The sequence below is a fragment of the Eulemur rufifrons genome, chromosome 28 (genome assembly GCF_041146395.1).
Source record: "Eulemur rufifrons isolate Redbay chromosome 28, OSU_ERuf_1, whole genome shotgun sequence".
Taxonomy (NCBI): Eukaryota; Metazoa; Chordata; class Mammalia; order Primates; family Lemuridae; genus Eulemur; species Eulemur rufifrons.
In genome coordinates this window covers 47,784,737-47,807,640 of record NC_091010.1, presented here as the reverse complement: position 1 = coordinate 47,807,640, position 22,904 = coordinate 47,784,737, and the positions used below count along the sequence as shown (strand labels likewise).

At 53.8% G+C, this 22,904-nt stretch overlaps 3 protein-coding genes across 7 annotated transcripts; 1 reads left to right on the top strand and 2 right to left on the bottom strand.

Moving 5' to 3' along the window:
- Positions 1-1,823: 1,823 nt before the first annotated feature.
- TWNK (twinkle mtDNA helicase) lies at positions 1,824-7,197 on the bottom strand. 2 transcript variants are annotated; one of them, XM_069461218.1, is made up of 5 exons: positions 5,287-7,197; positions 4,859-5,099; positions 4,509-4,616; positions 4,058-4,199; positions 1,824-3,107 (listed from the first exon to the last, which is right to left on the bottom strand). In XM_069461218.1, exons 1-5 carry the CDS (start codon positions 6,527-6,529, stop codon positions 2,832-2,834), a joined length of 2,010 nt encoding a protein of 669 aa, XP_069317319.1. In that variant the 5' UTR covers positions 6,530-7,197; the 3' UTR covers positions 1,824-2,831. The 2 variants fall into 2 exon arrangements, with proteins under 2 accessions (XP_069317319.1, XP_069317320.1); XM_069461219.1 differs by having other exon boundaries at positions 5,308-7,197.
- An 87-nt stretch (positions 7,198-7,284) lies between these two features.
- Positions 7,285-8,087, top strand: MRPL43 (mitochondrial ribosomal protein L43). The gene is made up of 3 exons (XM_069460758.1): positions 7,285-7,456; positions 7,554-7,660; positions 7,771-8,087. Exons 1-3 carry the CDS (start codon positions 7,326-7,328, stop codon positions 8,010-8,012), a joined length of 480 nt encoding a protein of 159 aa, XP_069316859.1. The 5' UTR covers positions 7,285-7,325; the 3' UTR covers positions 8,013-8,087.
- Positions 8,088-10,199: 2,112 nt separating this feature from the next.
- On the bottom strand, positions 10,200-22,587 carry SEMA4G (semaphorin 4G). 4 transcript variants are annotated; one of them, XR_011231667.1, is made up of 16 exons: positions 22,511-22,587; positions 19,108-19,613; positions 18,868-19,016; positions 18,536-18,598; positions 15,637-15,735; positions 15,426-15,519; positions 15,179-15,292; positions 14,820-14,989; positions 14,568-14,737; positions 14,179-14,323; positions 13,828-14,050; positions 13,481-13,596; positions 13,184-13,344; positions 12,936-12,997; positions 10,397-11,454; positions 10,200-10,262 (listed from the first exon to the last, which is right to left on the bottom strand). XR_011231667.1 is itself a non-coding variant. In XM_069460757.1 (15 exons), exons 2-15 carry the CDS (start codon positions 19,229-19,231, stop codon positions 10,625-10,627), a joined length of 2,535 nt encoding a protein of 844 aa, XP_069316858.1. In that variant the 5' UTR covers positions 19,232-19,613; positions 22,511-22,587; the 3' UTR covers positions 10,216-10,624. The 4 variants fall into 4 exon arrangements, 3 of the variants coding, with proteins under 3 accessions (XP_069316858.1, XP_069316856.1, XP_069316857.1); XM_069460757.1 differs by having other exon boundaries at positions 10,216-11,454; positions 13,169-13,344; XM_069460755.1 differs by having other exon boundaries at positions 10,216-11,454.
- Positions 22,588-22,904: the final 317 nt, after the last annotated feature.

Genomic DNA, 22,904 nt, shown 5'->3' with positions numbered 1-22,904 from the left:
AACAGGAAGTTGGCCTGTGTTGCAGGGAGGCACCAAGGGCTCCCTCCCTCCACGGCACTCAGAGCAGCCTGTGGAAAGGCGCAGGTCTACAGGTATCTGGGCCATATTTGCAGCCCAGTACTTGGGCTGCAGGAGATCTTGGTTGAGTTGTTTCTTCTCAAACCCATCTACAATAGAGAGGAAGCTGCTGGAGGACCAAAGCTGCCCCCTCACAGCCAAGTATGACACACAGACACTGTCAATCTGAGGACAGGGCTGCAGATCCACCTGCCCCCAGCTTAGCCAGGCCCTTCCTGAGCTCTTAGGGAGATTCTTTACAGCCAGTTGGACATAGGCAGATTACCAGTCCTGTCCCAGGTCATTTACACAGGTCCTAGGGATCCTCCACTGCTTTCTAGGCTCTAGGGACTCCTGAACATACTTTGGGACAGATCTTGAGATTGGGAGTTTAAGGCAGGTATGGAGTGGAATGTTTGTGCAAGGGGTGGGGTCAGGAGTATTAACTTCCCCTCCCCTTCATCATTCTGGTTTGTGCTGCGTGGGGGTGTCTACTAGCAGAGTAGAGCAAGACAAACAGGCAAGTCTGTGTCTATCCCCAATTCACAGAGACCTCACAAAGGTCCTCTACCAGGGAACCCCTCAAGGATTTCCTGAGAACACACCAAACATTATAGGGAGACCAGAATGTGGAACCTGCATCCTTATAGGTAGTTATCTGGTGGTGTGCGTCTGCAAGGCATGGCTGACGTTCAATGGTACAGACCCTGGATGAGGCCTAGATCAGCCGACGGCTGGGAATGATTACTGCAGGATTAGGGAGGCCTGGCTCCAGCCAGTCTGGGAGAGACCCCCAAGAAGGGAGGCCCTGGAGGAGCTATCCCCACACCCAGGTTCTCCCGCACAGAGAACAGCTTTGCAGCAGCTCTGCTCCAGGGTCTGTTTCAAAAGTTTGTGGCCACAGTTCTCACACACTATAGACCAGAGACCAAAGACCCTTCTAAAGGGTCCCAAAAGTCCCCTCTTAGGAAGACTTTGACAAGGCAGTCCTGATTCTGGGGAACAGGAAACCTTCCCCCAACCCTTACAAAAGGCTTCTTCTCAGTCCCCTCAGAACACCTTGCATTCTCACTACTCTTTCAGGCAAATCCAAAGGGAAACCGAGACTTCAGGGTATCAGAGGACGAGAGATGAGAAAGTGTCATCATTTAGGGATATTTCTGACAGGGTCTCTGGATCACCTGTATTAGTCTCCTGCAAGGCTTGTTAAAAATGAGGATTATTGTACCCCTCCTCAAACCTCCAGAATTAGAAACATTTACATGTGATAGGATGGGGAGGGGGAAGGGGAGGGAATAAGGCCTGGCTTCTGCATTTTTAACAAACCCACAGGGTTCTGACACACATTAGCATAAGAGAAACATGGAGAAGGTACAGAAGGAGGGAAATGGTAAGGCGGTAGAGATAAGAATACGTGGAGTCTGAGTCCACAAGGAGAGGGGAGTGGCTCACATCACAGGGACAGCTGGTCAGGCAGGGTTTGGGCATGTGGCCCAGTGACCCACACCTCTGCCAGGAATCGCATGGAGATCCTCAGGGAAGTCAGGGATGAAGACACACCATTTTGTCTCCCCTAGGCCATGAAGAGATGTATGGGGGAGATGGGGGTGTGCAGGCCCTTTATTGTGTCCCTGCTTCCTTGGAAGCCCACAGCTCAAAGGCCAGAAGTGGGGGAGGGGACCCATCCACTCCAAGTCATAGAGGAAAACCCAGTTACAGACTGAGGAGACACCTGGTGGACAAATAGAAAAAAGCACACAAACAAAGGCAATGGAAAAAGTTTTTTTCAGTAAAACTGGAAAAGGCTCTACAAAAAGTCCTGCAACGGAAAAAGTTTTTTTCAGTAAAACTGGAAAAGGCTCTACAAAAAGTCCTAACTCCAGCTGTCTGTCTGATGCAGCATACAGTAAAATCAGTGCCCAGGTGGCAGGCACTCTGGGCTCACAGCTTTCTCCACGGCTCTTATGGCCAAGCAATTCAGCAGGAGGTAGCTTCTACCTTTGAGGCCCAGAGATTATAGGGCTAAGCACCTAGGATCCAATTCTAGCAAGTGCTACCTCATGCCAGGCTCTACAATGCAGGGGGCAGAAGGGCTTGGAACCCACCACATCACCCTTTGGCTCTGAAAGCATTGCTGGGGTTTTGGCCATAAGTCTCCTACTTTCCTCCAAGTTTAGGGGGTCTGACCTCATGGCCTTGAATTTGACTTGCTCATTCCTACCTCAGGGCTCTGTATTTACTTCTCTCTCTGCCTGGATCCCTCTTTCTCCAGATGTTCACCTGGGTCACTGCTAGTTCTTTAGGTCCCAGCTCACATGCTCTCTGCTCAGAGACACCTTTCTAGACTACTTATCTCAACTACCCTGCAAGCGCTCTATCACATTACTATTTTCTTCCTAGCATTTTTCACTAAAACTATGTTTTATTTGTTCATTGCTTGCTTGTCTCTTCTACCAGAATGCAGGTTCTATGGAAGCAGAGACCTTACGTATATTTTCAGTGCTTTGTATACAGGACCTCGAACAAAACCTGGCACAGAGTAGGTTCTCAAATATCTGCTAAGTTGAATTTTCTCACTGTGGAACCCTGCCTTAGGTTAGGCTCCCTCAGACTGAAAAGGGCCCGTAGCTCAGGACCTCAGGACAGAGGAGCCCTAGCAGAGGGCCCGGAGAGTCTATGCCCCAGCCAGTCCTATCAGGCTCATTTCAGTGGCCAGCTGGGCACAGCCTTCACCTTGAAGGCTTGGAGGTATCCGGCTGGTAGGGATTGGGGGCCTAGTCTGAGCAAGTCTCAGAGTTCTGGGGTGTAGCCCCCTTTTTGCCAGAAGATGGCTTTTTGGCCACTAGTCCATTGTCATCCTTGATCTTCTTGAGCCGGGACTTGCTCTTTGGTGGGATGGAGAAGGTGAGGGAACTCTTGTTGAACTCAAGTGGGAAGACACCTGTGTCTCCATCAAAGCGGTTCTTGGACACCTGCAGATACCGTTTCCCTGGCCCAGTTACCAGTTTCCTGTCCTGCAGGATCAGAATATTGTCCGCTTCCTGGCTTGCCTAAGGGAAAGGGGGCAGAAGGAGGCAAGAGTTAGACATATGAGTAAAGCAGAAAGGCAGGCTGAGGGTGCAGGGAGAAGTGGTAAGAATGGGGAAAGGTCTTTGAACTACTGACCGCAATGCTGGGGCCACTCACATCTTTTAGTGCCCTGACAACAAGCTTGCTGCTGTCTCAGACTTTGCATGTGTTGTTCCCTCTCCTCCTTCACCTTCATAGCTGGCCACCCCACTCAACCTCAGCTTCTTCTCCTCATTCAGGTCTCAGTCCAAATGTCATACTTTATCAGAGAGACCATTCTCGATCTCCTTAAATAAAGCAAGCACCACTGTTTTTCTATTTCTGCATAATTCTCTTTCCCAATTCCATGTTTGTTCTAGTGTGGCACATAGAGTTTGTGCTCCTTGTCCTGAATTCCTGTGCCCAGCCCAGGCCAGACATGTAATAGGCACTCAGTGTACCACTGGGAGCTCCAGGATGGGGCTGGTCCTGCTACCAGAAGGCCCTCCCATTTATTTGATTATCTAATATCTATTGTCTTCCAAACCTCAACTCAACCTTTGTTGATACCTCCTCTGGGAAGTCTCCCCAGATGTCCCAGCTGACTCGTATCTTTTCTCGTTGTTCCCCAAATACCTGTGCTGTCTATCATAACTCTTCTAACACTGAGTTGCAATTACTATCTCATTGTTTCCCCCAAGAGGTTGTGAGCTCCTGAAGGGCAAGGAGGGCAAAGGACAAACTATTATGAAACTGTGTATTCCTAGCACACATATATTCCTCACGTGATGGCCCAGAGGCACTGCCTCCTGCCTGCTCCAGATGGACAGTCAAGGCGTGTTAAAAATGAGAATACTATATTCCACCTCAAACTTTTCTCAACATGATTTTAGGCTGAATGGTGGCCGCCCCTGTACTCTCCAAAGCTTGAGCTCCTCTACAGGCCACTCACTTTGGCTGAGCCAAAAATGGATGCTGTCTGCAGTTCCTTGTCATCATCCTCTTTCCGGGGGTGAATGACCAGTGTCACATGGCAGCTACTATCTGTTGCAAACTTCCGAAAGGCCCCAACAATGTAGTCTTGAGCTGCAATCCTGTCCCCAACAACACAAAGAGGTTATTAGACACAGGAGGACAAGAACACATACATATTTTTGATTCACTCATACCTCCCACAAACCACCACAACCCATTTCACCTCCCTCTCCCCAAGGACTCACAGTCAAGTCCCTGTCCATAGTTCTGCTACCACACCCCATACCTCCATATAGTGCATGTGGGGTGGTATGTACCTGTACACATCCCAGAAAATAGGAGAGTACAGTGTGTGTGCCCAGAGGCCAGCTGCCTGAGAAGACATGCGAGTTCACCTGGGTTCAAGCTAGACAAGAGGAGGATGTCACCTGTCTGTGGACAGCTGCTCATGACCCATCATGAATTGCAGGTTGTCGATAACCACATGACAAATGTCATAGACATAGACTGCATGTTGCATTGTGTCTATTACAGTCCTGGGAAGAGGAAAGGGCAAAGAATTCAAGAGTCAATTACAAGCTATCTCCAGACCACCCCAGGCAGAAGAGCTAGCATCCTGAAAACTCTCATGGCCGCCTATTCTGCCCTCTCAAACCTGTCTAAGGAGACCTAGAACGAGTTCCCATTGGAGCTGGAAAAGCAACCAAAATTCCTGAGTGCTGGGATCTGTCTGGGAAAGCAAAGTGGCTGGAATGTGGGTGGGGGACAGGGATCTTACTTGATGCTCTGCTGCCCATGGAAAGTCATGAAATAGAGGGGCAGGTCTTCAAAGCGGTCGGCCCACTCATCGTATTTGTCCAGTTGCTCTTCGAGCCGCCCCATGGCAAACTGTGTCAGCATGACCCGGGCTAGTCTCACGTTGCTGATCTCAAAGCTACCCCATAGTGTGTTCACCCCCTGGGAACACAAATCCAGGGCATACTCGCTGATGAATGTCGTCTTTCCACTGCCTGTTGGCCCTGCAGGGGGGTGGAACAGGAACCCAGGTAAGGAGGAAGTCTCACCCTTGAAACCAAGACACAGGTCAGAGCTTCAAAGTTGGGAGGGGAAATCTCCTTTTCAACATTTTTGTGGCCCAAACCCACATGCTCTTGTCACCTGATCCTCTGTCCCTTTACCCCAAGCTGTGATTTCCCAAAGGGTTACCTGTGAAGACCGTCAGCTCACCCTTCCGATGCCCCTTCAAGAGACGACTGAGATCTGGGAAGCGGCTCCAGCGGACACCAGCTACCTGCTCCACATTTGACAGTTCTCCTAGCACCTCCTCCCGAAGCTGCCGGAAAGACACAATGGACTTGTGCCAGGCAGGCAGGGCAGAACGAAGAATACGAGAAAGATTTAAGCCTCGGTTCAGTGCCTCCAGGGGACAGGGCTGCTGGTCTCCAGGCCGCACCAAGGAGCATCGCTTGGGGTTCAGTTTTCGAGCAAACAATTTGGCAGCTTCCCAGGACCGAAGGTCATCCCCCAACCAGAATACGATACGTCGGAACTGTTCAAGGTAAGGGAGTAAGGCAGGGGGTAGGCAGGACGTTCCTCGGGGTAGGGCAAGGGTGGGCAGCCCCATGGACTGGTTCAAGGCCAGGCTGTCAAGCTCACGACTGGTCAGTACCACCTCAACATCTCGACGACTGATCAGTGGTAATCCGAACAGATTGTGGTAGGCACCAGGCCGGGGAATGGTGGTCTCCACGTAGTGCACTCCATTTCCCTGGTGTTCAGCCCCTAATAGCTTCAAGCCTCGTAATGTCAAGCTCCCAGGGGAGAACCAAGGAAAGACAAGGTTGTGAGCAGACCGCAGATACCGTACACGGAAACGCCTGAGTGTATCATCTGTAACCTTGTTAAGGCCAAACATTGTCCGAGCCAGTTGTACCTCCTCTGGGTCAGGCAGCTCCCAGAGAGGTACAGCTCGGTCCCAGATCCTCTGGACCTCCTCAATGTCCTCAGCTTCTGGGGCCTTACTAAGCAGGACCCCCTCTCCGGTCCCATCCCCTCGCCCCTCCACGCTGGCCTGGAAGTCTTCCCAGCTCCCCTCTGCTAGGGTGGTCATGCAGAGAAAGCGGCCTGTGGTCTTGTCAATGAAGAGGCTGAAGGAATTGGTCACACCAGTTTGGTCCTTGAGCTGTGAAGACTCCACAAAGGGGCTTGGTGCCCGCAGGCAGCTGTGGCCATCCTGGAAGGGGATCCCATGACCCCGCAAATATTGGCGGATTTCAGTTGCAGTTACAGGCAATACTGGTACCTCTAAGGCTGGGAGAGCCTCCTTTCTGTACCGTCTGCGAGGAGGGCCTGGGACCAAGTTTCGGGGTAAGCCCCTCAGACCCATCCACACCCCACGAAGGGGCAGCAAGATGCGGAAGGGGTACCCACCTCGGAGAAGGACCCACATTCCTAGCCAAATGTAGGAAGTCAATACTTGAAATGCCTTAGGTGCCTGGTTTGGGTGTCTTCACTAGGCCAGACTCTAGGGATGGTCCATACAGCACTCTACAAGAGCTCACTCTGGGGGGCTTGTTTCTCTCCTCAAACGTCTTCCTCATAAACATCCTCTGGATCCTCTTTAGCCCCTCTGCACTGCTACCTCACATCTGTGCCCATCTACACCGCCCTTTCATGTGTATATCCCTCCAAAATGGCTCCCTTACCTTGATGGTCCTTTTACAGTTTCTCTCCACCACCAACTCACCTCTGACCGTCTATAGAACTCTACACAATTCCTCCCTGATATGGTTTCTCTGTATCATCTCCTCACCTCCACTGCCCCTCTACAGAATCTCCTCATCGTCCTCATCTCTACAGCCACCTGCATCTTTTTTGTAGTCCTTCTCTAGGCCCCCACTGGAGACCCTCTTCGCTGCTCCTTTCCTCACCGGGACCTCTGCACGGCTATGGCGCCATTACACGACTCCGGGGCTCTCCGAGCCCAAAAGAATGCCCACCTCGCTAGCCTCCCGTGCCTCCCCTCCGCTCTACCACTAGCAGCTCCGCGGCTCGGGACCCTGGCCCAGAGTCGTCACTGTCGTCTCACCCTTCTCGCCCGCAATGTGTATCACTGGAACGCGCCACACGCTTTGACCTCGGAAACTAAACTCCCCGGGAGCGGGTGTCCCGGAACCGGAAGCCTCGAGGTTTAGTCCTGCCCACCATTCCTCGCCGTTTGGCTCCGCGGCCTCAGAGCTGCATCCATGACCGGGCGCGGGACTCCGAGCCGCTTCCTGACCAGTGTCCTCCACAACGGGTTGGGTCGCTATGTGCAGCAGCTGCAGCGTCTCAGCTTCAGCCTCAGCCGCGATGGGCCCTCTTCCCGCGGTGCCAGGTGAGCCGGAGGACATGCGCGGGCGGGGGTGCGGATAGTAACGACTCCCAGCGGAGGTCGCCCCGGTCACAGCGCTCACCCTTCTCGGGTTCCTCAGGGAGTTCATAGAGCGGGAGGTGACCGACTTCGCCCGACGGAACCCCGGGGTCGTAATGTACGTGAACCTGCGGCCCTGCTGCGTGCCCAAAGTAGTGGCCGAATACCGTGAGTGGGGCCGGGCCAGGGCTGGAGGGCGGGATCGGGTCTCAGCCCGCTAGCCTCCTTATCTGACACCTGACTGGCCTTCTACTTACTCCCCACCTCCCTTCTGCCAGTTAACGGGGCTGTGCGCGAGGAGAGCATCCACTGCAAGTCGGTCGAGGAGATCGTGACGCTAGTGCAGAAGTTGGCAGACCAGTCTGGCCTGGAGGTGATCCGCATCCGCAAGCCTTTCCACACGGACAGCCCTAGCATCCAGGGCCAGTGGCACCCCTTCACCAACAAACCCACCACGTTTGGTGGGCTACGCCCCCGAGAGATCCTGGATCCTGCCTCAGCCCAGGTGCAAGCACAGTGAAGAGTTGCCCCACCAACTCCAAACCCAGGCTTTGGACTCTTACTCCAGTAGAGCTGGTTCTTCCTCTTTGGGATTCCAAGCCCTGGCAGACAAATGGAGCTCCCACCAAAGGGGAAGTTGACACCAGAGGGTTTGCTTGGGCTAAAGAACAGCTGCCTGTTTCTTTTCAGTGCCCATTTCTAGGGGCAGTAACCTTGTGAATCCCCTAGTTCTTACCCAGTGGCATCCCTGAAACCTGAGCTGAGAGAGCCTTCAAGGGTTTTACAAGGGCCCTTGTTTTCTGAAATCTAAATTAGCAATAGTGACCTCAAAACACAATGAGGATTCTCAAGTCTGGCTTCTAAAGAATCCCTGATACCTTGTTGCTACAACCATTGAGCCAGAGAGAACTAGCTGTTCTCTGCTGTGAGCCTGGCATTGGGCTATGCACTTTACATCTGTGTGAATGTCTGTGTAAAGATTGGAAGACTGAGGTTAATAAACTTACTCAAGGTCACACTTGAGGTCTTACTTCAAAATATGTGCATATTCTAAGCATAAGTCCTATTTTTCATTATTCTAAAACCAGAAGCAGAACATGTAACAACACTTCAGGGTGATTAGTACCAAAGGCCATGTGGTTAATCTAGGCCTGACACCTGGAAGGAGTGATTCTCAGACCAGGTCCCCAGTAACAAGCTTTCCCTGGTCCCGGGTGCACAACCCCCCTTCCCCAGGCCCCTCTTTGTACAGAAATGAATCCATGTCTTCCCTTGGGCCAGTGGGTGGGTGGCGCTGAAAAGCCTCTTAAGGAAGAGCAGGAGGGCTGATAAATCAGGAGTACGTTCTAGGCTTAGTTTTTAAAAGGGAGGGATGGTGAGAAAATGAGAGCCAATAAGTAAAAATCTGGAAACTCTTGTATGAATTCTTGAACTGTTGTCATTTTCCTTGTTTGTCATGCCCTATCACCATGATCAATGAATAGCATGAGCCTTAATAAAAGGGCCTGTGTGCCTGCCCAGGATAGCCACGATAGAAGCTGATGATCCCAATTTTCTCGGCAAGTGGTTTTATGGGGAGCAGAGGCAACCCTGGATGCAGAAATCACTGCAGCACCTTCCCTATAGGCTCAGGAGCCTGTCCCCTGGTGATCAGGGGTAGGCCAGTCTAGACCAAGCAGACTACTCATAGCCGTGGGGAAAGAGGGTATTTATTAACCAACACAGGGGGAGGAGCTGAGCCCAGGCTCCCCACTCTCACATGCCTCTTCCACCCACCTGGGTGGTGAGTGGGGGCATTCCTAAAGAAGTATAGCCATTCTCACAATAAATACATTCATTGTGGGGTGGAGGTGGGAGAGGTTGGGTGAAGGGCAGTAAAAACCCGTGGGATTCCATGTTCTCAGCTACAAAAATAAGTCATCCTCATCCAGAGGGCATGGGGGAACTCAGGATTGATTGTCCCATGTGGGCCTAGAGACATCAGAGGCCCCTGGACCCTGAAAGTGCCCCGGTGAGGTAGGACAGGGGTGGGAGCGAAACATTCAAACTCCCAGCCTCTGCCCTTTGCATAGTTCCAAGAACGGGCTTCATGTGCCAGTTGAGACATCAGATCTTTCCTCCCTTCCCCTGCTGTGGTTTAGGGGAAGCAAATGCTTGGTCCCCAAAAGGGAGGCTGGCTCACTGAGTGCAGTGTTGGTCATCCATCCTAGGGAAGGGTCTGTGAGGACAGCTAAATAGGAGGGGGATCTCCCTCTGAAATGTCCACGGACCAAACCCGACAGGTGGGTCCGAGGCAGCAAGAGGCGGCTCAGAAGGTGCATGTGAGTAGAAGTAAGCACATGTGCATGGGGAAGGGAGGGACATGCCTGGAGGTCTGTCTCTCTCTTGAGAATGACCAGGGGAGTGGGGAGGCTGACTCACAAGGGCTGCAAGGAAGGGAGAAGAGGGGAACGATGCAGTCTTACCTCCCCAGGCCGGCCTGTTTTCAAGCTCTCGCCAAAGAGGTCACCACATGGAGCTGGGACTGGGGAAGAGGACTAGAATGGGATATGACAAGTCTGGAAAAAGGGATGAAAACAAGAGTGTACCCGGAGAAGGTGGGAGTGGGGACACTGCAGCCCAGCTGATAAAAACTATTCCATGTGCACATGTGAATGTATGCAGGGCTCAAGTGGCTGGCAGAGGTCTTGTCTGGCTTCAGGACCATCCAGCACACAGGGCCATGCAGAGGGTGGTGACATTGAGGCCATCTGGACCTGCAGAGCCCTGCCTGGGAGAAAGAGAAAGGGTTTGGGCAGATGAATGGGACAGGAGGATGGAGTCCTCTCCTCCCAAGTGTGTAGGTTAAGGGGAAAGGAACTGGGTCTGGGTCTGCAGAGCACCTGGTCCTGAGGGAGCACCTACCTCTGAGGAGCACCGATGGGCCTGGGCTGCTCACATGTGGGTCTGTGGAGACTGAGGAGGGGGCTTTGGCTAGGCCTGACTCTGGCCAGCCCTACAGGGACACTAAAAAGTTGGGAGAAGGGCAAGGAGTGGGGGCTGTGAAGGTAGGGTGGCTGTGTTAGGAGGGCAGCTGCCCAGCCTGGGGTAGACAGGCTGGCTTGGAAGAGCGTTTGTTCTGGGAGGCTGGGCTCAGACAGAGCTCTCATCTAGCTGCTCTACGAGTTGCGTGTGCTTCCTCTTCTCCAGGATGCGGCTGAGTTCCTCCGTGAAGGAGCAGGGCCCTGCCGGTACTCCATTGTTGCTCTGCCTCAGGAGCATGTAGCTGTTGCCATTCATCCTTCGCAGCCGGCTGGGCAGTGCCACCAGCCCATTGGTCAGCTCAGCCGGTGGCGGTGGAGGCGGTGGGGGTGGTGGGGCTGGGGCTCCCTCCCCGGGGATGATCTGGAGGCAGCTGCCCTCCAGGCCCCCAGCCCCCTCCCCATCATCACCCTCATCTTCCTCTCCAGGACACTGGCCTGAGACTGTCTGCAGCTGCACAGCAGATCCTCCTGCTAGGCCGGCTCGACCCAGTGAGTATTTCCGTTGGCGCCCTCGTCTGCCTTCCCGCAGACAGGCCACATAAAGGAGGGAGGAGGCCAGGATGAGGCAGAGGCCACCAAGTGCAGCAATGGCTAGCACATAGAGCAGCCTCACATCGGGTGCCAGCTGTGCCCCAGGCATGGCAGGGGCTTGTGGAGCTGGGGCAGGAGTGGCCGGCCGGACCATGAGGCTGTAGGAGGCCAGCAAGGTGCGCAGGCCGTTCTCTTCAGCATAGCAGCCATAGTTGCCACTGTGCTCGGGCTGTGTGTCTGTCACCAGCAGCCCATCCACACCCACGCGGTAGCCATCCTGCCCATCACTCAGGCCCGTGCTCCCATTGAGTAGCCACAAGGCCCGGGCCAGGTTGGACGGCTGGTCACAGGGCAGGAGGACATCATCACCCCGGAGCACAGAGCGGGTCTTCAGTGGTAGTAGCGGCCCTGGGAGGGGAGGGGAGAGGTCAACACTTGCATTGAATATGGCAAGCCAGATCATTTACTGCTAAGTCCCTGACAGCAAGCACAGAATCTGGAGTCACAGGGACCGCTGAGCAGGCCTCTCTGCTCATGCTTCCACATAAGGTTCACACTGGCTCTTACCAGGAAGCAGGCAGTGCCTTGGGCCCTTTTCCATTCTCTCTCCATGCTCTCGCCCTCTCCTGTGGTTTCAATTCTTGCCATCTGCCAATGACTCCTAATCTCTACCTCCAACACAGACCTCTCTCCTGAGTGCCAGACTTGAATGTCTACCATGTGCTGGACATTCCCATGTGAGGTCTCTTGGGCACCTCACTAAGGTCAAAGCATGTCTCCCAAACTACACCAGGCCCTTTCCTTGTATTGCCACTACTGTGAATGGCACCACCAGTTACCCAGTTGCTTAAGTCAGAAACCTGGGAGTCTTCCTTGCCACTCTTTCTTCCTCACCTATGTATCCAACCCTCACCAAGATTCTGTTTCCAGAATCTGTCTCAGACCCCTTCACTTCTCTCCTTCTAAGACTGCCAGCCCACTCTGGCCCCCACCTAGTCCATTCGCCATGGAGCAATGGGGCGATCTTTTAAAAACACAAATCTAATCATGCCACTTCCCCACCTAAAATTCTTCAGAAACCTTTTGCTTTTCAGATAAAGACCCAAATCTTCAGCATGGTCCCTTGCCCACTTCTCCAGCCTATTCTGTTGCTCAGACACTCCAAGCTCCCTCTGCCTGCTGTTCCTTCTGCTTGCGCATGTTTGCCCTACCCTGAGCCCTCCACTTGTGGGAGACAGCATAGCAACTACGCTATGGAGGCACAAACTCAAGTCAGACTGCTTGCAGTCAGGTTTGAATTCGGATCCTGCTGCTTAATAGCTGAATAACTTTTAGCAGTTTACTTACGCTCCTGTGCCTCAAAAAGGTTGTCCCTCATGGGGATAATAATAATGGCACCTATCTCAGGAATGCCATAGGAATAAATGAGATTGTGTGTAGAAGTGTTTAGATCAGTGCCTGGCACATAGTGAGTACTCAGTACATCTTAGCTATGATTATTAACTTTTCTTCCACCTTCAGATATCTGATCTTCCTTGGGGATCATCGCCCATTACCCTTTTGAACCCCTTTCACAGTTGTCATTAATAAGTGTAATTATTTGTGTGATCATTTGATTGCCTACTTGCTCCCCCATCACCACCACCACTTGCTATGAGCACCAGAAGTGAGAAGACACTTCTCGTATTGAACCTGTTTCCTCATTTATAATTCATTTGGACAGTAAATGTTTGTTGAGCACTTATTCTGTGCCAGGCTCTGTGTTGGGTCATCCTCACCAAAAGCACACAGACACAGCCACTCATACAAACATGCACATAACTGATGACAGTAAATGGTAGAGAGGACAGATGCTGTTAGACCTACACACATTCATGAGTGTCACTTACCTGTATCTCTGCTGCCCTCACAGCCTCGATTTCCTCTCTCAATGTCCTGTATCAGTGCTGTCCTGGGGACAGAAGTTCAGGATTCATGAGCAAAGGGAACTGGGCTTCAGTTTCCCCAGTGAAAGAGTCTATAGGGCTAGTTACCAATAACTAGCTCCCACTCCCCCAGCAGCTGGCGGGCCTTCCTCCTCCACTCAGGCCACATGTGACCCTCACCTCCCACCACCTCCCACCTGCTACCCTGGGACCTGTTGGCTACAGTGGTAGCTGCCATGCAGGCATGGGTGCTGGGGTCCCAACCACAGTAGGGGTCCCGGGCCAGGATGCAGTCATAGCAGGAACGGTAGCGGGAGCAGCTGGACAGTGGTAGCTGGATGACTCCACTAGGGGCCCCCACGTAGAGGCTGTGCTGGGAGCCAGAGAGGACAGTTGGTTGGCAACACCCCCCACTCCTACTTACAGACACACACAGCCTCTGCCCAACCTCCCCCCTCCCTCCTCCTATTCCAGCAAGGCTATATTAAAAGTCACAAGTCAGGGGCTACCTGCATCAGAGAGATGACTAGATTCTCCACAGCCTGGGGCTCCCTGAACACTTGTGTCTCTTCGATAATGTGCATCCCAGAGCCCAGGACCACAGCCTTGTGGATCCAGCCATCAGCTGGCATGGAAAGAGCAGAGAGTCAGACTCCAACAATGGGATCTGCTCTCAGCACCACAAGAGGCCTAATGGGAACAGCTCAGGAGTCATGAGGTCAGGGACAAGGAGTCAGCCAGTAGCAGCGGACCCTCAGGACATTGGAAACTCCAGGCTACTCATAGCAGTAATTATTGGATTCAGAAGCATTACTGATCAGGGTCAATAGGTATCAAGGATTTGGGTCTGAAGCACCTGTTCCCAGAAAGAGCAGGTCATAGGTGGGTCCAGCAGGCGTGGTAACAGGTGTCCCTGTAAGGTATGTGTAGCGCACATTGCGCTTGAGCAGCAGGGGCCGTCCACGTGTGGGCACTACGGGCCGAGCCATCAGTGGGTGCAGCTTCACAAAGTCCAGGACCAGGGATGGCAAGTCTTGGGACGAGTTGTAGCCTTGGCTGCGCAACGAATCTGTGATGCACTGGGGTAGGGGCAGGGGGTGGTGAACCTCAGGACTCCACCACCTGCCTGCCCTCTCCACAAGGCCACACCCTCTTGCCCCTCCCAGGGACTGTCTACTCAGCACTAGCCCCAGGCCTGGGTGCTCACCGAGCCAGGCCGAGGCTCAGGCACCCCACCCTCATAGCGGCCCCAGCGCCGGGCACCATCCTGGTACTCCATGTAGGGGCCTGCGAAGACAGCCTGCACCTCCGCCAGGTCATAGCGGCAAATGGCTGAGGCCTCCAGGGTCTTCCTAGGAATGGGATATAGGGGAGGGGGCTGAGTCACACAGAGTGGAGGCTGTCCCGCGACCCATGCTTAGCCTGGAGCCCACTGTTATCCTGGCCAACCCCAGCCACAAGCCCACAGAGCCTCTCCTGAAATTCCCACTTTGCAGCCAGCGCTCCCCACAGTGATCATATATCATCCTCATTGACCTCTGCTCCAGCCCCTGTGCTGTCCCCAGTTCCTTGCCTCCCCATCGTCCCTGCACTAACCACTGTGTGGTCAGCGTGAAGGCTGCGTAGAAGTGTGTGCGGGCTGAGGTGTCAACATCCAGGCTGCAAACCCCACGAAGCGTCTCATACTGTGGAATGTGGCAGATGAGACGAGCCTTCAAGAAGGATGTCCACTTCTTCTGCAGGATCTTCTTCCCTCCTAGGTCTCCCTGGGGAGGTAGTGGCTCAGGGTCAGGGGCGAGGGTCAGAGGTCCAGCTTCTACACCCATGCTCCAACCTCAGCCCTGTCACCTTGCAGACACGGGCCACACGGGCCACACGGTGGCTGCTGCGGCTCTGAGTGAAGCTGCTGGAGCCCTCCTCAGCGGCACGCTCCGTGAAGAAGTAGTAAACCTTGTCATCGTCGCCCACTGCGCTAGCCTTGCTCTCCCGCACGAGGACGGAGAATACAAACTCAGCATCTGTGGGCAGTTCAAGTGGCTTCTGAGACAAGCTGGGGAGCCCTCCCCCACAGCTTCCCTTGGCACCACGCAGGAATGGAATGGACAGGCTCACCTGGGGATTTGGGGGCGGGATGGTCAGCTGCCAAGGGAGTAAGAATGAAGAAATGGTCCCCTACCCCCCATCATCCTGTGCCTCATGCTCCTAACCATTGAGCCAGTGCATCGGTGCCTCCTCAGTTCTCAGAGAGTGTGGGTGGCGGCTCCGGCGGATGTCAGGAATGCTCCGGAATTCATACCGCGTGGCCGTATAGAGGCCTCCATCTGGGACAGGGACATGCCAGACATGAGACTTGTCATAGACAAGAGGGCGCATGACATACATTGGTGGCTAGTCCTAGAGACGAGATCCATGTCCTAAAAAACATGCTCGGGGTGGAGAGAAGGGCCTGCTCACCAATGACAAGGCCTGTGAAGCCGCGGGCTGGGTCATAAGGACATTTCTCCTTCCCCTCCTCGAAACTGGTTGGCAAGGTGAAGGCCTCGGCATCCTGGGGAACGAGGGGCCAGCAGTAAGTGGTTCTGGGGACAGGTGGGGGTAGTGGCTCAAGTTCAGACCAGTCTGGGGTCAGGGATCAGCGATCAGGGCTAGGGGCAGGTATACTCACAATGGCTGCACAGAGGGGCTGGAAGGCGTGAGTCCCACATGCGTAGAGGTGGGTGGCATTGAGGCGCTGCAGGAACCTCACATAGTTGAAGCACTCAGTCTGTGGGATGAGGTGGGGGAGGGCTGTGAGCCCCCTGCCTGGCTAGAGACCTCCATTAGTCTAGCTTTGTAGTTTGGCTCTTGTCCCCATCCATAGGACAAACGGTTCTTTCCAAGATCCCCATGGACTTTCTCACTGCCCAGAACACAGAATATTCCCTAGAGTTCACTGTCCTTGGCCTCCCAGTGACATCACACTCTTCTCTCCTGTATCCCTCAGATTACCTGACACCACTCTGCCAACTTTTCCTGTGTCTCCTACAGTTCCCTCCACCCCCGGTTCCGGAGTTCCCGGGAATGCCACCGCCCTGAGATACTTCTCTGATCGAGCTCCTCAGCAACTTGCCCCAATCCTGGGATCCCCTGCCCCTCCAGGATGATACTACCAAACCTGTCCCCATGTCCCAGCTCTCCCTCTACCTGATATCCCAGAGACACATCAAACTCGCCTTGTCAAAACCAAGCTCATCGTCTCCTCCCTTACCTGCATCTTCCCTCCTAGACCTGTTCATCCAGTCTTTCCCACCTCACTCCTCCATCCATCCTACAACTCAGTCCAGAATCTAGGAATCATCCTTGCTGCTTCCCACTCCCTCGCCCCACATCCAGTTCCTGTCCGTGGTTAACTTACTGTCCTGAATGGCTCTTGACTTGATCCACCTCACCTCCGCCACCACCGCGACCACCCAGTGCCGATTACCACCATCACCTCTTCCCTGGACAACCGCAGTGGCCACCTGACAGCCCTCTCAACTCTCCACCACTCTTTCTATAAAATCGACTTTATTTCCTTAGTGAATGAGGAATACATGCACATAGTATAAAATTAAAAAGGTACAAAGGGATATGCTGTAAACAGAAAGTCTCCCACTCGTCCGTGTCTCCTAGGCCGCCTGCAAAGAGGACTGCTGTTGCTGTTGTCTAGTGTTTCCTTTCAGAGAGATTCTACCAATCAACACACTTTTGCTCCCCTCCAACTGCTTTCAAAGGCATATTTTAAAAATGTAAACCAGATCACGTCACTGCAGTGGCTCACCAGTGCCCTGAATATAGAGTCCCACGTGCTCTTGGCCCTGTATGACAGAGCGCTGCCCCTTTCTATGGCCCCACTCCTCCTCCTCCAGCCACACCACCCGCCTCTGCCGACCAAGTGCCCTCAGCGGCTGCCCTCTTGACTTCTTTGCCCTGTTACCCAGGGTTTGAATTCACATAGGCCTCTTTGTCTCCTCCCACTCCCTCACCTGGTGCAGGCCTCCGGCATCTGTCCTTCCACTCCACCTGCCTGCTCAGGCCCCTTCCTCTGACCCACATGGTGCCCCCCCGACCTCCTCACTGTTTTTCCTGCCCCCAGACTCACCCTATTCTAATCCATCCAGTGCCAGATACATATTCCTTTAGTGATGTTGCCCCAAGATGTTTACATTTTTAGAAGTGGGGAGGAAGGAATTCTATGGTCAAATAAATTTGGAAACCATGGGTAAAACCTATCTTTACTAGGGGACTTCTCAGAGCCTTAAGGATGCTGCTGTGCATTGTGGGATTGAGCATGTAGCACTTCCCAAACTCATTTGGCCATTAGACCCCTCTTTTGACCTACTGAGTTAGCACCTGCATTTATAATACACCCAGGTGATTCATGTGCACACTAAAGTTTAAGAGACTCTAAAGTATTAAATTGTGAGGGTGCTCATTGTCACAGAATAAAGTCCAAACTCCCAGCTGGGCATTTATGGCCCTCACGACCTGGGTGCCACCTGTCTCACCACCATTTTCTACCCTTGCTGCACTAAGGGGCAGCCTTTTTTTTTTCTTTTCTTTTTTTTTTTTCCCTGGTGACAGGGTCTCGCTCTGTCATCCAGGCTAGAGTGCAGTGGCATCATTATAGCTCACTGCAACCTCAAACTCCTGGGCTCAAGCAATCCTCCTGCCTCAGCCTCCCGAGTAGCTGGGACTGTACCTGGGGACCAAGCCTGGCTGATTTTTTAATTTCTTGTAGAGTTGGGGTCTCGCTATTGCCCAGGCTAAGAGGCAGCCTTTGACAGAATCTCCCGGAGATGTCTCTTTAAACGCAGCTATACCAACACCACCCCAGACCACTGAATCAGTCCCTGGGCAAGTAGACCTTGGGAATGTGTATTTTTTTAAAAGGTCACCAGGTGGATCTGTTACATAGCTAGACATGGGATCTCTGCAGACACCCTGTTCTTTAGCCAGAAGGGCTGACACTTCACTAATGCCCCTCCATGGAATACTGGGTACTTAAGCTATATTCCTTAACCAAAGCCTTATTTTTCTCATCTGTAAAATGGGGGATGATACTACTTAGTAGGGTTATTTTTAAATTAGCAGAGATATTTCTACACAGTATTCCTGGTCAAAAAAAAAGCTGGGGTAATAGCTAAGTCAGCACTTATTATAGATGGTCCCTGACTTATGATGGTTTGACTTACTATTTTTTTACTTGACAATGGGGTTTATAAGGACATAATCCCATTGTAAATTGAGAAGCATACGTAGAGGTTACTTATTGTTATCATGATTATTATTTGGGAGCCCAGAGGGGATTAAGATGCCATTGCAAAGCATGCTAATAGGTCACCAGATGTTTGGATTAGAAATGTTGTGCCCAGGGCCTGCCACTCAGTAATAGTTATGATGTTTATTGCAGTTGCTGAGATTGACTGGTGGGTCTGTACCCCTGCTGCCCCCCGCCATCTGTCTCTTCACCAACCCTGGCATCCCTGATGGAGGAAGAGGAGGAGAAAGGAGGAAAGGAGCTGGAGGCAGGGCAGGTCACATACCTGGTTGTTTTTCCCTTTTTGATGACATTTGCTTTGCATCTCTGGTGAGGCCTCCCATCGGATCTAGTAGGAGTAAAGGGAATGGGCTGATGCATTGACCCCAACACTCATTACTCACAGGACCAGGCAACAAGACCCCAGGGAGCTGGGGAAATTGGGGTGAGGATGAATTTCAGGAGGAGCATTGGATGCAAGGGACACCTGGTTTGGGATGGGCAGTGCTGTCTGATTAGGGAGCTGTGGAAGGCTGGCAGGGTTTCTGGGAAATTGAGGTCCCATGGAGCTGGATGAGGCTGGAGACCCTCTGGGTGGTCCAGGTTCCAGGGGCTGACCTCTTTGTGAGCCCCATCTCCTATGTCGTGGGCACTGAGAGAGAACAGGGCGCCTCGGGCTCCCACCAGCAGCCTCTCGGAGGCTTCCTCCAACAGCAGTGTTGAGTAGTTCTGGGCTTGGCCCTTGAAATGCCGGGTCCCAGAGAGCTCTGGGGAGAGCGGGAGCAGTGAGCCCAGTTCTGGGGTGCCTCCCAACCCCCAGCCTGGGCTCCCATCGCCTTTCGAGGTTGAGGGTCTAACCTTCATAAGGGATGGTCATCCGGGGGGTGGCATCTAGTTCTCTGGATGGTCTCCGCAGCGAGGGTCCGGGCACTGCAGTTGCTGTGAAGAAGCTCAGGAGAAGGGGCCAGAGCCTCCCAAACATCTTCCTGGGGAGGCCCAGACCAACAAGACCTCCAGGGGGAGCCAGGGCCAGAGTCACGGGGGAGAGGGATGGGAAGAACAGTCACAGGGGTCAAAGTCTAGCGAGGTCACTTGGAAGTCCAGGGGTCATGAGGCCATGGGGGTCAAGGAGTCATGGGGCCAAGGGGGGTCCTGGAACTGGGGGAACATAGAGTCACAGGGTTGTGTGGCCATGGAATCCCAGCTAAGAGGTCAGAGAGAGGGATGGATCACATGCCTTTCTGCATCAGAAGTAAACTCCATGGTGAGAGGGAGTTGTGAAGTTATAGAAGGGTTGTAGGTTATTGATGGGGTCACCCTGCCCCCAACAGCAGGGCTAGTCCTGGTTTTCTGAGGTCCGTTTTCTGAAGAAAAAACGGAAAAAAAGCTCTTTGATCTGTGTGTGGGTGGAAGATGTATGGCATTACCCAGACCTCAGGGGGCACTGAAGGGAGGAGGTCCAGCCTCCACAGAACTCCCACGCCAGGATCAACTCACAGTCATTCTGTCCTTCCTTCCCTCTGCTCCGATGCAGGAGGCTGGGGTGGAACTCACCGTCCTTAGAAGACCCTAGACTCCCTCAACCCAAAAGCAAGGTAATAGCGCCTTCTGGCGGAGTCAGCAGCTCTGCTAGGACCCCATCTTGGTGGAGTCAGGTTCTGAGAGAATGCCTGCTCCTCCCAACAATGAAACTCAACTCGGGCAGCTGCGGGGGTGCCTCATGCAGGAAGGCCTGACCAGAGACGTTTAATGGGCCTTTGTTTATTTTGTCCTGTTTTCCCTTTGTTTTTTTCTTTTCCCTTGCCTGAGAGCTCCTTCTGGAATTTCTCTTTAATTATAACTTTTTCTTGGCATTCCTCTCCAAGGGGGTGCACATCTCTGCCCATGCAAGTCTGTACCGCACCCTTTGGCTAGGCATCCACACATGTCCCTGCCTGCAGTCAGGCACTCACAGGCATGGGGGGTGGGAATCTGGGTCCCCCTAGCCACACAGTTACAGTGTCTGTGCAGGAGGCTGTAGTGTGGAAGGCCAGTTACTTGAGACATGACAAGGTGGAGAAGGTAAACAATGGGATCGCTGAGCTCTTGGACCCCTCCCCTGGCACATCTTAGAGACTGTTCTCACATCTGGACCCTCCCTCAAGCCAACCAGCTGGGGATGGGTGGCAGACCTCCTGATCTCTGAGGGGGCTGCTGAAGGCTTCCTGGGCTGGACCAGGTGTGGAGGAGACCTGACCCCCGCCCATCTCATCAGACACCCACAGGCAGTGCCAGAGGGTGCCATTGGCAGGCATCACCCTTACTTTCCAGGTCAAATATTAACTCTCTGGCCTTGAAGAGAGGGGAGGGATCAGGAGCTGGCCAGAAGGATAACAGGAATTTGGAGCATTTATTCAAGAGGCAAAGGTCAACAATGTAGTGGCAGAGCCCAGGGGCGGGAGAGTAGAATATGAAAGGGAGAAAAGAGGGTCCTTGGACCATAGAAAGGTCACCAGCTCCTGGTTTGGGGGCTGGGGCAGAGGAGGCTCTAGGCAAGCTGCCCATGCCCCACCCCTCACTGTAGAGGCACACCTGTTTATCTTTGGGACCTCCTATTTGCTCAGCATAGAAGGGGGAGCCTGTGGCTAGGAGGGATCATTCTCTAGGATTGGGCAGGAGGAACACACTCTAGGCTGGAGGAACCACTCAGTGCGGTGCAGGGGGCACACTTATACAGGTTTACTCTAAGAATCGCATGGGGCCAGAGGAAGGTGATATGCAGGCACAGAGGAACACACGCTCACAAGGAGGACAGTGAACACATGGATTCACAGGAGGGTCATTCACACACACACACAGAGTGAGGTTTATGCACACATATGTTCACATGGAGGGCCATGGCCACATGTAGTCATACATATTCACAAGGTTGTATTCACATGCCCATCCATTCAGCAGGTCACACAGCCTGAGATCGACAAGGAGAAATAAACCCACACATGTGGGTTTATATCAAAGATTGTACACCTATTCAACAGGAGGGCCCCGCACATACATAGGTATATGCAGGGATGTGCACACAAACACATTGATACAGTGGGTCAGGCACAACCATATTCATAGAAGGGTCAAGTACATGTGTGTTCACAGAATCCTCAACACACCACACAAGTACATCCATGCAGAGACAAACACATGTGCATACAAGGTCTAGTTCTTGCTGCAGGCTTGGAGGCTGCTAGTGTCCAGTGGGGTGAGATGCAGAGCAGAACCCTGCCTCCCTTCCCGAAAGTCCCAATTCTAAGGCCAGATTCCAAGTGTGTGTGTGGTGATGGGGGAGGCTTCTGACCCAGATGCTCAAATGGGATGGGTGCATGGATCAGGCTGCTTTGCAAGGGAGGGAGCAGGTAACTAACCCAGGCAGGAGGAGGCTCCTAGCTTTAGCAAAGGGACTATGCAATGGAACACATAACTTAGCACTCCCCTGCCCCCATGTATACTGCAGTTCTAGATGGGGGAGTTGGGCTGGAGTACCTCAGCCCCCGTTTAACCTGTTGGGAGGGAAGGTGGGGCTAAATGGGCGGGGCATGCCCCCCTTCCCCCCTGTTGTGGGGAAGCGGGTTCAAGGTCTCCAGTCCACACCCCACACTCCACCCTGAGTTCCACAGTTCTGGTTCCTCCTCAGGGCCAGCCCCCTGAACTCTGATCTTCCCTCTATTAGATCCTAGGGTGGAGGGAACTGGGGAGGGGAGACCCGCACCCTCCAAACAGGATCAATGGAGAATCAGCAGGTTCTCGACCTTCATCCCAGACGTCCACCTGCTTAGAGTAGGCGGTATCTCCCTCTGCCCAGCAGGATGGCGGTCTCTCCTCGTTTGAGAGAGCCCCTCCCCCGCTACCCTCCTCCCTCCAACATCCTGGACAGTCCGCGGTTCTCTCATTTTGTCAGGTCTAACCTCAGTCTCTACTGCTGCAGCTCGAGGACAACCTCTCCTTCCATCCCGCCGGACGCCGGGAGACGTGACCCAGATCTCGGGGAACACTGTTCGCCACGCGGCCCCCTCCCCGCGCCGGTCCCCGACTCCATGGTGGCCAGTCTGCACCCAGCGCGGCCCGAGGCCTGGCCCGCGCCCCTCTAAAGCCTTTATGCAGGACCGGGGGACTTGGCGGTGAGAAAGGCCTGGCCCAGATCGGAGGGTGGAAAGGACGTGGGGAAGGGTTTGCCTGACCTCCGCCCCCCGGCTCAGGCCCGGCCGCCGCTCGCACTCCCCGCCTCCCTCACCTTTGCGCTCGGATCCCGGGCCATAGAGACAGCGACGCGCGGCTCGGCGGCCCCACGGCACCAGCTGCGGGAGGAAGGGGCCGCGGCCGCAGGCGGGGCGGGGAGTGGGGGCGGAGCCGGGGGTGGGGCGGGGTCCTGGAAGGCGGGGCCGACAGGGTGGGGTGCGGGGAAGGGCGCTGTTCTCCTTCGCGCCCCCCACCCTAACGCAATAGAGACTGACTGAGGGCGAGGCTCACACGCAGCCCTCCGGGTATCTGACGTCCCCCCTCCTCCAGGAGCTGCGGCCCTCGTATCGCCCCCTGGTGGTGGCCTCACCACCCCGTGCGCCCTCCACATGCTTATAACCCGCCCTCCCCTCCCGGTAACCCTAGGGCCCCTCCTGCTTGCCCACTGC